The sequence below is a fragment of the Seriola dumerili genome, unplaced genomic scaffold, assembly GCF_002260705.1.
Source record: "Seriola dumerili isolate Sdu_G_001 unplaced genomic scaffold, Sdu_1.0 BDQW01000383.1, whole genome shotgun sequence".
Taxonomy (NCBI): domain Eukaryota; kingdom Metazoa; phylum Chordata; class Actinopteri; order Carangiformes; family Carangidae; genus Seriola; species Seriola dumerili.
The window spans coordinates 375375-392591 of record NW_019174638.1 but is presented as its reverse complement, the minus strand read 5'-3'; the positions used below and the strand labels follow the sequence as shown (position 1 = coordinate 392591).

At 43.8% G+C, this 17217-nt stretch overlaps 1 protein-coding gene across 1 annotated transcript in view; it reads left to right on the top strand.

The window, feature by feature from the left end:
* LOC111233284 (disks large-associated protein 1-like) overlaps positions 1–16864 on the top strand; it is a 41007-nt gene extending 24143 nt beyond the window's left edge. Inside the window, exons 5-14 of the mRNA XM_022761061.1 lie at positions 3612–3736; positions 4835–4960; positions 5080–5238; positions 5328–5410; positions 7691–7736; positions 9047–9298; positions 11713–11845; positions 12555–12646; positions 13298–13450; positions 16640–16864. Coding sequence (XP_022616782.1) covers positions 3612–3736; positions 4835–4960; positions 5080–5238; positions 5328–5410; positions 7691–7736; positions 9047–9298; positions 11713–11845; positions 12555–12646; positions 13298–13450; positions 16640–16864 — 1394 coding nt within the window. The remainder of the gene's footprint in view (positions 1–3611; positions 3737–4834; positions 4961–5079; positions 5239–5327; positions 5411–7690; positions 7737–9046; positions 9299–11712; positions 11846–12554; positions 12647–13297; positions 13451–16639) is intronic.
* Positions 16865–17217: the final 353 nt, after the last annotated feature.

Sequence of the window (17217 nt, the reverse complement as noted above, 5' to 3'; positions counted from 1 at the left end):
GAGCACGTTCCTCTATGTGTGCAGAGCGTCTCTATAGCAACACAATGTCCAACCGGTCCTCAGACCTGAACCTCCACACGGGTCGTTCTTTTCTACTGTTGGATTCGACCCATCGTCGGAGTGTCTTCTGAAATAGCGCCCCTACAGCAGCGGGCGTACAGGACCTCAGTTGTCATGGTTACTATAATAACAGTCATGGTTTGGTTAGGGTTCAGAAAAAGATTTGGGTTTAAATCTTCCTCAACATTACATCATCTTTGTTGTCGTGGTTATGATATACAATAAACTGCTGGTTTCACGTGTGTCACGTTCATCCGTCGACCACCTCCTCCTCCTGACGTGGACTTTGTCTCTCTTTATACTACGTCACCGGACGTGGTTAGCGTAGCTCAGGGCTCAGACAGGAAGCAGCAGGAAAGTGTCACATACGCACCTGCCAGCACCTGGAAACACTTGGTATGTTGTTGTGTTTAATCTGCACAGAAACACAAGTGTTAAATGACAATACCTCTGTCCTGCAGCACTAGTTTTGGTCACTATAAATGCACAATGATACCGAACCGTAAAAACCTTCAGAGACTTCATGAAGCTGCACACAGCTGATGTCTGCAGGTGTTCCTCCGCCTCAATGGGACCTGCCTGGTTTTACATAAAGTTAGACAAAAGAAAGAAAAAGTTCCAGAGTGTAACTCCCACTAAAACCAAAAATAGATGTTTCTCACACAGATCACAGAGTCTGGCACTGAATCAGACTTTTCCCTCCACACACAACGTCCTGGCTGCACTCAGCCTTTGACAACAGCTTTTCTTTGTTACCCAAAAGGAGACCAACATGAGTGAGCTCGTTCCTACTGCAGTGTGTCCCATGATGCAACAGGAGCAAAACTACTAGAGACACAGACAGACGTTAGTGTTAGATGTTAGTGAATGTTGCTGAATCTTTTCTTTAATTTACCAAGTACCCACTGTGAAGTATGACAAATTAAAGTTCCACTTCCTGTTTAGTGTTTTTATTTTAATGGCGGCAGTGAGTGAAATCACACAGTGTCAAACTTTAACTACTGTAATACACAGGAACAACAGTACGACAACAATCTGGTCACAGTGTTTAGATTAAAAAGACAAAGAAAGAGATGAGACCAGAGCACAGGTGGACTGGACATGTGGACCACCGGCCTGGATCCCGGTCGGCCGGTGGACCGTCAAAACATCCAAAAAGTTTTTAAAGTCTTTATTGGCTCCGTCAGTGTCGTCCGTGTGGCCGGTCCCAGTGGATCAGTCCGAAGCTGAATTTCTTTCCCAGTCTGACCATGGAGCCGATACTCGTCTGGTCACTGATATGTTCATGAATGTTGCTGAAGTCCCCACGGTGAAATATGACAAATTAAAGTTCCACTTCCTGTTAAGTGTTTTTATGTTCTGTCGTCTTTTAATGGCGACAGTTTAAGTTTTTTTCTGAAAGAACCTCAAGTTTCTCTCCTTTGAGTGAAACCACGCAATCAGGTCAAACTTTAATACACAGGAGCAACAGAACGACAACAGTCTGAACAACACCGGTCACAGTTTTTTGACGGCCTCCAACCTGTCAGACATGACGTCACTGCTCTTCTGTATGCAGCAGTGTTTATTCTGCGTCATCAGGCTCAGATTATATCATTTTATAGGATAATGAAATATGGCATTTCGTGCAAACATCAGTATTTATTATGTTCAGTATAATAGAATTAGATCAGTGTACACAATAAGGAGTGTGAAGGAGTTTTCTTTCTTCTGGACTTCTCCTTAGGCCTCACTCACATATTATACAATGCTTTACTGTTCAGTGACTATTGTGACTGATCGTGGCCATCTGGAGACTCTTTTATCCTCTGTTGCCATGGTAATCAAAGTCTTATAGATAGATAGATAGATAGATAGATAGATAGATAGATAGATAGATAGATAGATAGATACTTTATTTATCCCCAAGCTAAATTCATAAATAGATGATGATGTAGGGAAGAAATCTGCCCCAATCCAGTTCCAGAGAAGGATGAGCTGGAAGACGTAATGTTTACCAACTTAGTTTAGCGTGTTAGCATGCTAAACTATGCTAACTGTTAGAAAGTACAGCTGAGGCTGACGGGAATGTCGTTAGTTTATTTGGTTGTGAACCAAAATGTTGAGCTGATAAACAGAAAGTTTGTCACAGTTCATCCTGAGGGAACGTGAATGTGTAAACGAATCCATCCAAGACTTGTTGAGAGATTTGAGGCGGACCGAACAACGCCTCATCCCTGAAGCCACGTCATCAACATGGCTAACAGTCTTCAGTGCGGTTCTGTGGAGAACCGGGTTCCTACTGATGAGACCTGGAGGTCAAAGAGTTTTAACATGTGGTCTTCTCAGCGGTGACTGTTAATGTCTGTGTGAGAGACAGAGCTGCGCTGCTCTGTTGCTACGTGGCTGTGAATAGTTTCTGTAGCTGCTCTCGTCCCTGCAGAGCGTCAGCAGCTAGCTGCATATCTAACAGGCTGGTGTAGATCTCCCTCGGGCTGCATGTTATTTATGAACACATGAGCATGAATAAATGTCATTTCACATCTATATTTAGATTTTTCGTAGCCACTGGCTAAGTGCGTAGCATGGCTGCAGATTGTCAAACAATGCAGATATGGATAAGAGGAAATGGTTGTTCCACTGCAGCATGGGATGAATGAAAGAAAAGAGATGGATGTTCTGTAGGTGGTGTGCATGCTTAGTGACAGCTCCACCAATGACTCCGCTTTCAAAGCAACGGTAATCCAACAAGGCTTTCACTCATCCACTCTACAGAGGGGGATTACAGTTGAATTGAACCAAGGTAATTATCATGAATTTAACTCCCCCCCCTCTAATCTTCTCCACTGTGACGTGGAAACTGAAAGTCAATTAAAGCAAATTGAATTCTGCCCGTTTCCTGAATCAAATGAACCTAAACCTGGAGTTGGCGGGAGAAAAGAAGGCGGGACATATGATGTCTGACCTTCTTGTTGGTGACGCTGTTGAGGAGTCCGTCACTTATCGTGAGCAGCAGGCGTAGCGTAGGGTGAGAGTTTTGAAGCTGAAGAACTGACTCAGATGTTATTTATAGTAGGATATCATGTAGAATAATAGGGCGGCTTTTCTATATTTTACTTCCTTGGTTCGTTTTGTTACCGTGTGTGTGCTGGATCGTCACATGTCCAGGCCAGGCTGAAAAGATTTCTCTCCAAGGTCAACTAGATGAATTTCAAATTTCCTGGACAGGAAAGCGATGGTGACCCCAGCAGGAGCTCGGGTTCAGCCTCAGTTCAACGATCCCTGCTGTTCATGGTACAATGGCCGATCGTCACGTTTTAAAAACGAGCTTCAGACCCACGTTTACATATCTGCTGCATTTGCTCATGTGAGTGTGTTTCAGATTGTGATGTTTGTTGCGTCTGAACCTGCCTCCACCTCCACAGCCTCCTGCCGTGGTAACAGTTGTATGTGGAGCCACGCCTTCAAAGTAAAATAACCGGTGAAAACTTAATGTGAGTGACGTCAAACACTGACAGCATGGAGTTGTAACGTATCTTATCTTCCGTCTTTCTTTCTGATTTCTTTTGTAGTTTCATCTTGCATCACCACCTATAAGAAAACCCCTCCACCGGTGCCACCCCGAACCTCCACCTGCTCCACGGCCTCCAAGCCCTACATCTCCATCACAGCCCAGAGCAGCACAGAGTCTGCACAGGTACTGAGACGGCGTCGTTCATCTGCCCCGAGTGTAGTTAGAGAACATCAGAGCATCTATCTGTGAACTAACGTACATGACACATCTGGAAGAACAAAGTTTAAAATTGAAAAAATTGTGTTGTTTCTGAATCTAAATGATTGGTCGGCCCACTTGCAATACCTTGGCGGCCCACCAGTGGGCCCCAGGCCACAGGTTAGGAACCACTTCTTTGATGAATTTTCTGACCCAATTTGATGCTTTTAAATGTTCTGTTGAATTCTTGTGCGTTCATTGTGTAACAGAGGCTGAAGGCTCTGCCCTGTGTTAGTGCATACACAGATCAGTCACAGAGGAAGAACTGATGATTCATTTTATTGTGTGTTCATCAATAGTTATGGACGTATAATCATCTCTTCACAAAACAACAGAAGATCATAGTTTAAAAAAATCAATAAATAAGAGCATCAATAAACCACATACATGTTTTCAACTTAGATCTACAGTAGGTTCATAATTACTAATAATATAATATAGTGTCTGCATGCATATATACATATATATATATATATCTACAGACATGGTGTTTTTTGTCCACCATGATTAAATAAAAAACTCTGACAAACATAAAACCCAGATTATAAGCAAAAACACTCTTGACTTCAGCCATGACAGTAGCTTAGTGTGGCTAACATTAGCAAACTTTAGATAGTTAGCACTGCAGTGTGACTGACAGTCCCTTTACTTCTGCTTATATAGTGTTTACATTTAAACTGTAATTCTCTGGACCATACTCTTGTGACTGGACAGTAGAGAACCTGTCGTTTCACACTCCGATGGAAAGAGTCAGTTTGTACAACTCGACCAGCGTTCGGTGTTTAGCATCATTTATCACACATCACACATCCAGCAGTTCAGCTCAGTGGCTGCACCTGAAATCAAGATGAGAGCAGCGCAGGTGCTAACAGAGACAAACACAAAATTAAATAAAATTTACACACGAAATGATCCTTTGCTGTTAGAGTCAGAGTCCAGCTCACCTGCATCAGTGACAGGTTGGAATATTAAAGGGCACCTGAACAGCTCAACGTCTGCTCCATGTTTTCTAAAACCGACCAGGATGCATACATGGAGGAGGAGGGACCCAGGGGTGACATGACCATCCAATCAGGGCTCAGCAACTCAACAGAAAGCATTGACAGCATGAAGGCCTTGACGGCTGCCATAGAAGCTGCCAATGCACAGGTCAGTGCTTTTCATTGTTCGGTAGTGACGTGTTGTTATTGTGCAGGTTTGAAATGGGTTGGAACTTTGATCATTTGGCTTTTCTCTGAGTCTTGTCTGCTCTCTTTGTTCACATGCAGGTCCATGGACCAGCCAGTCAGCATGTCAGCAACAGCACCATGACGGTCAGTACCGCCGCCCCCTCAGTCCTGAGCCGGGGGCCGCTTGTAGAAGACCACCGGGACGACTACAGGAAAGAAGCACTCAGGAAGGGAAAATGTCTCTCCATAGGCATCCAGGTATCTATGAGGCAGGTGCGGAGGAGGAGGAAGTGACGGGCGTGAGTCACATACACAGGATGCAGATTCACCTCGTCTGTCTCCTGCAGGTGGATGGACCAGAGGAGGTTCCAGATCCAGAGGACCCGTCCAAGTTCACTTCTGTGGGGGTGCAGGTGGAGGACGAAAGAGGGTGAGGCGCATGTTTTTCCTTTATCTTCTCTTCTTCTGTGGTAGATTTGACTGTTTAACGTCTGCAGTGAATATGAAGCAACACTGGACAACAGGATGAAGAAAAACACTCTGCAGCAGGTGACTGTGAACAGAAATACATCCATAGTTTATGATGGACGGACAAGCCTCTGAGTCCTTAACCGTCTGATTTTAAAGGAGCTATTTGTAAGTTTTGCTATTGCTACATGGCTAACGTTAGCATTAGCAGCTGTTTACTTACCAGTCTTTACAACTGCCATCATTGTGTTTAAAATACAAGAGGTTATAAAACGTCCTCTGCGCAGCTACTTCTTCAGGGCCGACTGGAGGCTACAGTGATGAGATGAGCCGGGGCTAGCTGGTTAGCATGCTAACTTCAGTAGAAGAAAAGATGTGATAGAAATAGAAGCAAAACAAGAGTGCTGCTTTCCACCTCTAGTGACAGATGTTGGTGAGTAAAGGAATGAAGTTTGATGCTGAACTCACAACATTTCTTCTTCTAGACTGGAGAGTAAACAGCTGCTAATGCTAACATTAGCTATGTAGCAATAGCAAAACTTACAAGTAGCTCCTTCAACTCTAGTTCTAGTTCTGTTATAAAATAGAACCAAATCCAAAACACCATGTAACTTAAAAGTACCATCATATTTTAACATACGGTTCACAAAAGCTGGTTTAGATGTTCTTGGTTAATGTTACTGAGTTAAAGGAGCTATTTGTATGTTTTGTTATTGCTACATAGCTAAAGTTAGCATTAGCAGCTGTTTACTCACCAGTCTAGAAGAAGAAATGTTGTGAGTTCAGCATCAAACTTCATTCCTTTACTCACCAACATCTGTCTCCAGAGGTGGAAACAAACACCACTGTTCACTCTTGTCTCTATCACTTCTTCTTCATCTACTGAAGTTAGCATGCTAACCAGCTAGCCCCATGTGCGTCTCATCACTGTAGCCTCTAGTCTGTCCTGAAGACGTAGCTGCTCAGAGGACGTGTTATAACCTCTTGTATTATAAACGGATGCCCTCCTGCTGCTGACAGGAAACGGTCAGAGCCTTTAACGGATGTGTTGTTGGTAGTTTTGTTGGTTTGCTGTTTCATGATAACGTGGGCTAACCCTGAGGAGAGACTGGACTCTTCATCTTTTCATGCACTGCTGACATCACTGGCTTTTATTTATGATTTTTAATTAGTCACCATGATTAAACACTGTAATCTGATGAGATGATATATTCAGTCACTGATGCTACATGCGGTGTGTCTTCCTTCAGACGCCGGTTTGAACAGATTTGGAGATCTAGCTGAGTCATTTCCGACTGTCGTGTAATTATTTCTCTCTCTGGTCACAAACAAACACCCACGCGCTCATCTGCCGAGGTTATCCTCCGCTATGAATTCTGATGAACGCTGCTGAGTGTAGCAGGCAAAGTGAGACGGCCCAGACGTCCTCATCCTGCACATCCTAAAACATTCCCAGGCTCATTGGGATGTGATGAGTCCACCCCAGGTAACCCTAACCCCAGAGACGTCTTCATCAGATCAGATCGCATTCATTTGTGGTCAGAGCTCACGACTATGGCGGCGATGGTTGGAACGTATGTCGGCCGGTAAATCAAGAGTGTTGCCTTCGGGTTCAGCTCCCATCAGAGAATCACTGCTTTGGACTCGGACGTCCTGACTCTCAGTCCAACCGCTTCACGCCCGGAACCATGTGTGCTGAAGGCCGTGGCCTGATGAAGCCATGCGGACACTCCCTCCTCTCTATGAATCAGTGAAGATCAGAAGCAGAATCCTCGACCAAGAGCAACACACCCACTGAGGAAGACCATGTAGAGGTCGAAAGCTCACTCCCTTTGTTGTTTTGGATCTTTGTTCTGGATTTTTACTCTAATATGCCCGAACTAAATAAAGGCGTTTTAATAATATCTAGAGCCTGACCAATATTTTGGTATCGGCGCATTTATTCTCCGATATGAAAACTTTTATTCAGAAGCAATAACACAGTGGAAGTGCTCGGTCAAGTTATACAGGCAGCATTTATGTATATTTCATCTTTTGTTTTCATTCAACTTAATTATATATTTATATAATACATATGTACATATTTGTGCTTATGTTTTTTATTTATAGTTATTTTATTTAACTGTTTCAGACGTTACACACAGACGTCCACAGCTGCATTGTGGGTGCTCACAGTGATCATTAACACTGAGGAGAAACGTGAGAATGTGACAGTTGAGTATTGATGGTTTGTTTTCCTCAGGTATCGTCGGTTCCAGCGCTCCAACAGTGTGACAGCAGCTGTTCAGGTAAGTCTCACCTGCTGCTGTGACGTTACACCTCTCATTGTGACACTGTGTGTTTCTCCTGTCTGTTCACTGCTCTTAACAATTTATCTCCAAACTGATGGTTTAATGAAATGTAGTGGAAGTTGTCCGTGACGACTGGGCTCCTTTAGGTGTTTGACGCTTATAATAAAAATCTTCATTTATTAATAACAGACGATCTGACCTCTGTGTAGTGTGAGAATAACCTCCGCTGCAACATGCGGGTTCATAACTGCTACATTTCTTCAATTCTTATTGTTGAGAGTGAACGTCTGTACGAGTCCTGTCATTTCTCTGTTTGAAGGTCGAGTGTTTCACTGACGTCCCTGATAGTAGATACTTGAACCAGAGATGACGTGTTTCCCTCACAGTGGAGATTCTTCCCTTGACTCTCCACTGAACCCAGCGATGGACACGTGGTCATCAGGGCGGGAAAGATCTGGGCTTCATCCAGGATAAACCTGAACCCTGATGCACATGCTGTGAATATTACTTTAGAGACAGAAAGGACAGAGAGACTGTGATCGAAGTTCAGAAGGTGTAAAATATGATTCCTGAGGAGAGGGCAGGACCAGGACCTTAAACCTGAACCAGGAGCTGAGAGTCAGAACAGAACCATGAACCAGTTTAACTCTCTGAGGTCGACGGATGTTAGTATTAAAATCTTTGTGATAGTTCAGAGCAGAAATCTGGTTTAATGTTGTTAGAATCTGTCAACTCTCCACTTCCTGTTTCATATTCTTGTGAGATCGTACGTGACTCAGAGCCGCTAAATCTGGTTTAAGTAGAGTGTCAGACACTGACAATATTTCACTCATATATTTGACTATTTTTATGAACCTAGAGACTTTGGTGAAAACATTTCAAGCACCAAAACAATTCATAAAGGTTTGTTTTCACAAAATGTTTGACAAATTTAAAAAACTAGGCGTCAAGTTTTCAGAATTTGGATCAAATGATCAGTTTATATCATTATAGAAAGAGCTGAGAATGATCTGAAAGTTGTGATGTAAAACACTTGGGTTTTATCTTTATGTCAGTTCCCTTTAACAGATGAATTTAAGAAATAACGTAGAAACAGACGCCTTTTGGCAAAAGAAGCAAAGCACCAAAACAGAGAGTTACCCAACACGTCAGGTGGAACACTCTGTCCAAAGCCCCCCCCCCCTCCACATCTGTTTACACGTGTTTCAGTTTTTATTTGTTCAGAACTGTAACTTTTATCGGACAGGCTCGGTACCAAACATGGTTCATTCAGCCAGTCACTGAGATTTATCCATCACCCCATCCAGGCAGATCTGGACATGCCCGACTTGCTGGACACCCCTCTGGACTCCCCAGACACCGACCTGGAGGTGCTGTCGTCTGGTGCCCTCTCTCGTCAATACTCCCGCGATGCCGCCACCTCCACCGTCAGCATCCAGGGCTCAGGGAACCACTACCACGCCTGTGCCTCCGACGACTACGAGGATGTGGGCTTCGACCCGTCCATCCTACCCCCTCCAGACCCCTGGATAGACAGCGTCACAGACGACCCCCTCGATGTCAACTTCAACAGCTCCACTATACTGGAGGTACGTGGATATGATCTGAACACACAGATATTCATGTGGTAGAGAGGAACAACATCCGTCAGGCGTCCTGACAAAGAATATTCATCCCCTTCTGTGTCTTATTTTGACAAGATAATTTTTTAAAATCTAAAATAAAACAGCAACAGTTACCTGCAGAATCACTTCCTCTTTATAGATTTTGCCAAGAAAATAAATGCTAATGCTTTATTTCAAGCTATTGTGAGCTTTTATTCTGAAAAGTTCTGAAAGGAAGTGTCAAAGGTTCTTTTGCTCGCTTGACAAACCTCTGACGGAGCAGATATATGATGTGCAACATGAAGTAAATCAGTCAAACATTTAATATGTGGCTGTTTGTGGACGAGCTCACAAACATCCCAAAGAAGCGTCAAAGCAGCGGAAAGAATCACAACTTCCTGTCAGGACTTTCAGAATAAAATCAGAGCAGAAAACAGAATGCAGATGATGGATTGTGATTCTACCCAAAAAGATGATCATATGATCTTTTTACCAGATCAATATCTTAAATTAGCCTTTGATTATTTTCTGGCCGCCATCTAATGGATTAGAAAAAGTTGGCTGAAGGACAAACTGACTCGCTGACTCCTGGTTTACATGGTCAAAACTTTTGTTTACAGCCTCGTACAAAGACAGTTTTGGTCTCTAGAGATAATTTCCTCCTTCATGACACCTGTTTATATAACTCGCCTGTTCACATTTTATTAAGGACTAAAGTTATAGAGAGTTGAGGGCGTGGCCTCTTTGAGTGACAGGTGGGTGCCGTCACAGTTTGCTAGCTGTCTGCTCGGCGTTTTTTTAGTAACTAATTAGCAGGTATCTGTCTGTGCTCATCATATACCTCGAATGTTAGCTTAGCTCGTTTACTAGCTAATTAGCCAGTAAATGAATTCACCTTGGATTAGCCTTCGAGCATGACGCCCAGCTGTGCTAACAATGCTAACGAGAGTGTATGCACCCAAGTCTCAGCTCCACACACGCCCTGCCTCTTTGACCATTTTTGGATTATGTGGGAGTTAGGGGGCGGAGTCAGACACTGCCAAGATGGCAACGGTGGAGCAGCTCACTCTGAGCTTCAGAAACCTGTGGGTGAGGTCACAGAGGCGATGTCCATCTTTATTTACAGTCTATGGTCCAAACCTGATGACATTTCATACGTGTGTCTCAGTAGAAGTTAAATCTGGATTCTGGACGTGAGACACTTGAAGTGACGAGTGTAAACGAAGCCTCAGCCACTCTGCTGTTGTTATACGATACAGGACGGCACAATGAAAGGCAGCTGAAGCACTTCTTCCTTACCTGATGTCCTTCACTTATTGAATGGATGTAGTGGGTAGCACTTACACCAAGGTCTCCTCCTGCGCCGAAGCTTCGCTGTCTGCTCCGCTCCGTTTGTTGTTACCGGCTGTAAAGAGAAGAGCTGCAGACGACAACAGAAACAGGAACCGTCAAACAATTAGACGACGCTAACACAGCTGTCGTGTGATCAGAGCCGAGCTGCTGTGACAGAAATAAAGAGGGAGATAAAGCTCCATGACTCAGAGGGAGTAAGTCGAGGGGACGTGACGTTCACAGCCTGACGTTCACATCAATCCCTGTTTGTTAATGGATTAATCCTTCATTTATAAATTCTTTTTACGATTCCTATTTTTAATGTCTGTTAAAACGTGAAATCAAGGAAATGCTTTTTTATTTTTCCTGTGACGTCCCCACACACACAGAATCTGGGTTGTGGGAAATCGTTAAGAATAATAAACGAGTCTGTGTGTGTCATGTTTATATAGATATCTATATTTATATCTATTTCTTTCTTAGAGAGAGAGAGAGAATATTTTCTTTCTTGTCACTGTATTTAGGTATTTATGATTGTATATCATTTTGGTGATAATTGATGACTTTGCATCAAGGAAAGGTCGTCAGGCTTCAGATGAAGAGTGTAATAGTGTAATGGTTAAGTTCTCTTGTTTATCTGTTTGTGGGATGAAGGATTTGTGCAGTTTATTAATTTGATTGTGTTATTAATATTATTGTTATTATTATTATTATTATTATTATTATTATTAATATTATTAATATAAAGAGAGACAGAGACTGTTTCTTTTCTTGTTGCTTTATTTTGGTATTTATAATTGTATATAATTTTTATTTATCATTTATTTAGATTTTAAAAGTTACGATAATATGTTTAATAAAAACTTACAGTTTGTGTCTGTAGTTGTGGAGGGGGGGGGGTGCTCATGTAAAATGAATCAATCAATATAATATTAACTCTGTGACTGTATCCACATTATTGTCTTTGTTACATCACTGTGAGTGTACAGTCTACCTGTCCAGGTGAGTCTCTTCATGGGTGGCTGTTTGAACGGCAGGTGGTGCAGCGCTCAGTGTGTCAGAGAGACGGACGCTGGTTCCTGAAGCTGCTGCAGGCGGAGACCGACCGCATGGAGGGCTGGTGTCGGCAGATGGAGCTGGACCAGCGGGAGAACGACCTGCCTGAGGACAGTACGTGTCTGAGTCCTCATGTCCTCATCATGTCCTCATCATGTCCTCATCATGTCTTCATCATGTCCAGGTTACAGGTGTAGGAGGAGGAGGAGGAGCAGGAGGAGGAGGAGGAGCAGAAGGAGGAGGAGCAGGAGGAGGAGGAGAATATAACAACAGAACATATAGATGATTAAACAAACCTCCTGAATATTGTGTTTCTATACAAACTAAACTGCAGCAGCAGGTTTCACTGTTTTATAGGAAACAGGAAGAAAAGAAAAAACATGTGACCTGATTAAATATTTAAATATTGTTTGTTTTCCTGCTAAATATCTGATCTCAGTTCAACATCCACATGGTTTATGGTTCAGGTTCAGACTCTCACAGATCCTGGGTCAGGTTTAATACAGGAAACATTTTAACCTGAACCACCAGCTGCTGTTGACTCAACCTGTCTAACCTCTCTGCCTCTGTCTCTCTCTCTCTCTGTCTCTCTGTCTAACCTCTGTGTCTCTCTGTCTCTCTGTCTAACCTCTGTGTCTCTGTCTCTCTCTCTGTCTCTGTCTCTCTGCCTCTGTCTCTCTCTCTCTGTCTCTCTGTCTAACCTCTGTCTCTCTCTCTCTTCGTCTCTCTGTCTCTCTGTCTAACCTCTGTGTCTCTGTCTCTCTGTCTCTCTCTCTGTCTCTCCGTCTCACCTCTGTCTCTGTGTCTCTGTCTCTGCTCACAGTCCTGGGGAAGATGAGGAGTGCTGTGGGAAGTGCTCAGCTTCTGATGTCTCAGAAGTTTCAGCAGTTCCGGGAGCTGTGTGAGGAGAACCTGGTGAGTCACTTACACTGATGTTCACACGTTCACTTCCTCCTGTTTGCTCCAGTCTTTCTCTCGTCACTTCCTCGTCCGTCTCTTTGCACCTTTATTTCCCGGAGAGTTTCAAACACCTGAGGATGGCGGGTGATGAATGTGCGTCGTCCCTGAACTACGGCGGCCCAGAGAGCTCAACACACAGACAACTTCAGGAAACATCAACTCATGAGCTGCAGACACTCGCGACACAACAGGAAGTGTTTCCAGGGGGACAAAAAAATGAAGTAATGAACTTGACCGAGACAGCGCCCCAGCCTGGTTCATCACTTTTTTTAGTGTCCCCCTGGAAACACTTCCTGTTGCACTAAACAGATGAAATGACAGGTAGTTACCTGGAGTTAACCAGTGTCTCCAGTCGCCGTCAGGTCCAGCAGTTAACTTCAGTAACATTCAGTCAGTGGGAAATAAACTCATGAATGAAAGGAATCAAACATCAGATTAAATACTGATGAACACGAGTTTCTCCTCATGATGTACCTGTAAATCACATCTTCATCTTTCTTCTTCTTCTCTGCTCTTCACACAAACCCAACGTCTAAAAACAACTTCCATTCCTCCTCGTCCTCTTTCCTCTCACCTGTGAAACTTCTTCTTCTTCTACTGTCGCAGAACCCCAACGCCCACCCCCGCCCCGTGGCCTCGGACCTGGCCGGGTTTTGGGACATGCTGCAGCTGTCGATCGAGAACATAAGCCTGAAGTTCGATGAGCTTCACCAGCTCAGAGCCAACAACTGGAGACCCCTGGACCCCCCCGAGAGAAAGGTACAAACACACTCGAGCTTCGGGTGCCGCCGAGCTGACCAGGGAATAACACCAGGGTTTAATGTGAGCTGGTTCCTTCCCTTCACGGGCGACATGGATGTTTCATCTACGCTCACTGAGCTGTTATTCTCTCATATCAAAGACACTTACAAATCTCATTTCCTCTGAGGCTGCGTCCACACTGACACGCTTTCATTTAAAACTGAAACGATCATTTAAAACTGAAACGATCAACGTGCAGACGAGTAAAAACATAAAAACAAGGTTCTATTGTCAGAACAAAAGATTAAAAAAACATCAACAAATTCAATCAGATTCTGTTTTTTACAAATTCCTTTCTTTTTCATTTTTGCTCGTTGAATTGAATAAAGAAGAAAGGTAGTCAGGTGACTAGGAAGTAAAGGTAATATTTCAAAATAAAAGCCAAGAAGTTGGAATAGCCATGGGCAGCATTAACCCTCTGAGGTCCGAGAGTATTTTCTCAATTTCCACATTATTATTTAAGATACTCGCATATAACATCATACCAGAGTGTTTTATATCACAATATTCACAACTTTCTCAGCTCCTTATATCATGTCTGACCCTCTTAACATCATTTGGACCAAATGCTGAAAAATTGAAGCCCAGTTTTTTTTAATTCTTGTGAAAACAAACCTTTACTGATGTGGATGAATTGTCTTAGGTTCATAAAAACAGAGCAACGTGTGAGTAAAATAGCAGATCAATGGATAATAAATGCCTAAAATGAAACATGTTGACTGTCACTCTGCTTAGAGGCCTTGTAGCTCCGCCTCTGAGTCGCGTACGATCTCGTAAGAATATGAAACAGGAAGTGGCAAGTCGACAGATTCTAACAACATTTACCAAGATTTCTACTTCTCTGTGTTATCACAAAGATATTAATGGAAACATCCGTCGACCTCAGAGGGTTAACTTGCCTCCTCTGTGTCTGGCAGTAAGTGCGATATTTGTACATGACGTGAGCGTCCAGGTAGGCCCCGCCCTTTCAGCCAATCAGCATGCACATCGGAATTACCCAAACAGTCAAATATCCGTCATCCGTAGATACAAACCTGCGCCCTGGTTAGCTCAGGTACTTTTCCCTCTGCTCATGCTCAGGTGTGTGTGTGTCTCAGGTGTCGTCTGCCTGCTCTGTCGCTCTCAGCAGTGTCTGTTGTGATTTTGCCTCATGCTGAATACTGACTCTGACGCTTCCTCATCTGCTCTCATTGTTGTCTTTTTCTTTTCTTGTGCTTTTTTTGTGTTGACAGTGAAGGCGCTTGCAAACAGCCATGCATCAGTCAGCATAACTGCAATGCCAACACCACAGGGCCTTTGACACCTCTGGGCCTCCGTAGATCCATCAAGTCTTGTTTTTCCATCCGTCCGTCCATGTTTCCCCTCCCTCCTTCCTTCCTTATTTCCTTCCTTCCATCTGCCGGCTGCAGCCTCCTCACCGTGTGTGGCTTTGTTGTTCTGTGTGTTGTTACGATGGACAGGAGGGAGAGCGGCTAATGTTCCTTCTCCAAAAGAACATTCTGCGTTTTTGGAGCTCACTCTTTACACAGGACGTCGGTAACACATTCACTAACTGCAGCAGCAACACCCTCAAAGAGCAGAGAGAAGAGGCAGATACAACCAGCAGCAGTGAAGACATGGGTGCGATGAACGAGAGGTTACCTTCGTCTTTCCTGACTCAGCTCAGCGCAGAGTACCGTTTTAAAAATCAGCAATAAATAAGTGAATGCAGAATGTGACAGGGAAGCTAAAACTAGAACTAGCTGCTGTCTACAGCTGCTTTACCTGTTTAACCTGGTAAACAGGTAACTACAGTAGTTGAGAGAGGACTAACCACAGATGTAGAAAGCTTGTTAAAGTTTAGTTAATTGAAAACAGTCAATTAACGACATAATTGCTGGACTATGCTTAAAAATAAAACTTTTTTTTTTCTTATAAATTTTCCGGCAGTTTCAGGTCCAATAAAGATTTTATCAGACTTTTAAATAATTTAAATTATATTACATTTTGATATCTGGTGGCTTTAGGTCCTGTAAATGGAGTGTGCTCACCTTCTTAAAGGATATATCTGGTTTATGACAGCATGGGTCTAATGTTCATAGCTCTGTGCTGTCTGCCACCCAGGGTAACTATGTTATCAGATCATGTATCTCTGAGGTGTTTAGGGCCAAGTACAATAACATCAGTTTAAAAATGACAGGTCATCCAGGTCAAGACATCTGGCTTCATAGATAAATACAGGTGGGTGTCGTCTGCGTAACATCGGACATTTGTCTGTCGCTTCCTGATAATACCGTCTAAAGGAAGCATATATAAGGTGGAAAGTATCCGTCCACAAGCACAGAACCATGTGGAACTCCATGAGTCAACGTTAACATGAACAAACTGGAATCTATCTGATAAGTCTGACTCAAACCGGCCTTGTGCGGTTCCTCTAGATCCTATGATCGGTGGTGTTAAATGCAGCACTAAGATCTAGTAGGACGAGTGTAGAGACGAGCCCATCGTCTGAGGCCATGAGGAAGTCTGAATCAAGTAGAGTTTTAATTACTGCAACCTTAAAAGCTCATTAACATAACCTGTTAATAAATATAAGTTGATCAGATCTAACATACAAGTTTTGATGTAAAGATTAAACATCCTGGTGGGAACATGATGTAGAAGACGAGTCGATGGTTTAGATGAAGACACGGTTGAAGTTACTCAGACAGATCTGCAGGAGAGAGGCTGTGGGACAGTCGGACCCTGTAAACCTGCATAATCTGCATAACAGTGAAAGTGGAGCCACGTCAGTGTACAGTTAAATAAAAAAAATACAGATCCTGCCACCAGATAGACTTGCATGCAAAGAATTAAAATATTGCCTTTTATAACGCTAAAATATCTGCATGTATGAGAGCAGAGCGGTGTCACGCACGAGCACACGTCTGACAGGAGGAACGGACAGGAGGTGCAGTTGTAGCTGTAGATCCATGTACAGAGAAGAAGAGTTTATGTGATAAAGAAGAAGAAGCAGCAGCAGGAAGAGCAGAGACTGAAACGAGTGACAAGAATCTGCTTTACTTATCCCATCAAACCAAAACACACACACACACACACACGTCTGTCTATTTCCTGAAATGTTCTGCCCCTCCCCCACCCTCCTTCCCCTACGTCCTCTCCCACCAGGAGAGGCGGCTCCCACCTCCAGTGCCAAAAAAGCCACCCAAGGGCCCCCACCACCACCCCCCCCTGGCCAGAGACCGCTCCCTGGAGAGCTCAGAGAAGCAGCGGCAGGAGGCCAGGAAGCGCCTGATGGCCGCCAAGAGAGCCGCGTCCGTACGACAGAACTCCGCCACGGAGAGCGCCGACAGCATCGAGATCTACATCCCCGAGGCCCAGACCAGGCTATGAGGACACTGCCAGACACACACACACACACACACACACACGCACACACACACACACGCACACACACACATGTACACTCCTTACCTTGTGTGCATAGGGGTGTAACATCAACAGATAGACTGATCTTCACTCCCCCCTCCCTTCCCTCGGCCGATCGTACGTTTCGATGTAGAGGTCAGAGGTCATATTGAAGAAGGAGCTGCTCAGATTTAGTTTCATCAGATCATCACATTCGGACCGTTTCCCTTGGTTAATCATAGACACGTTCACCTGAGGCTCCTCCCATCAAAACCACAACCTCACCACAACACGGCCCAGAGCGAGACGGACTCGTTTTCTTCTTCTTCTTATTTGAT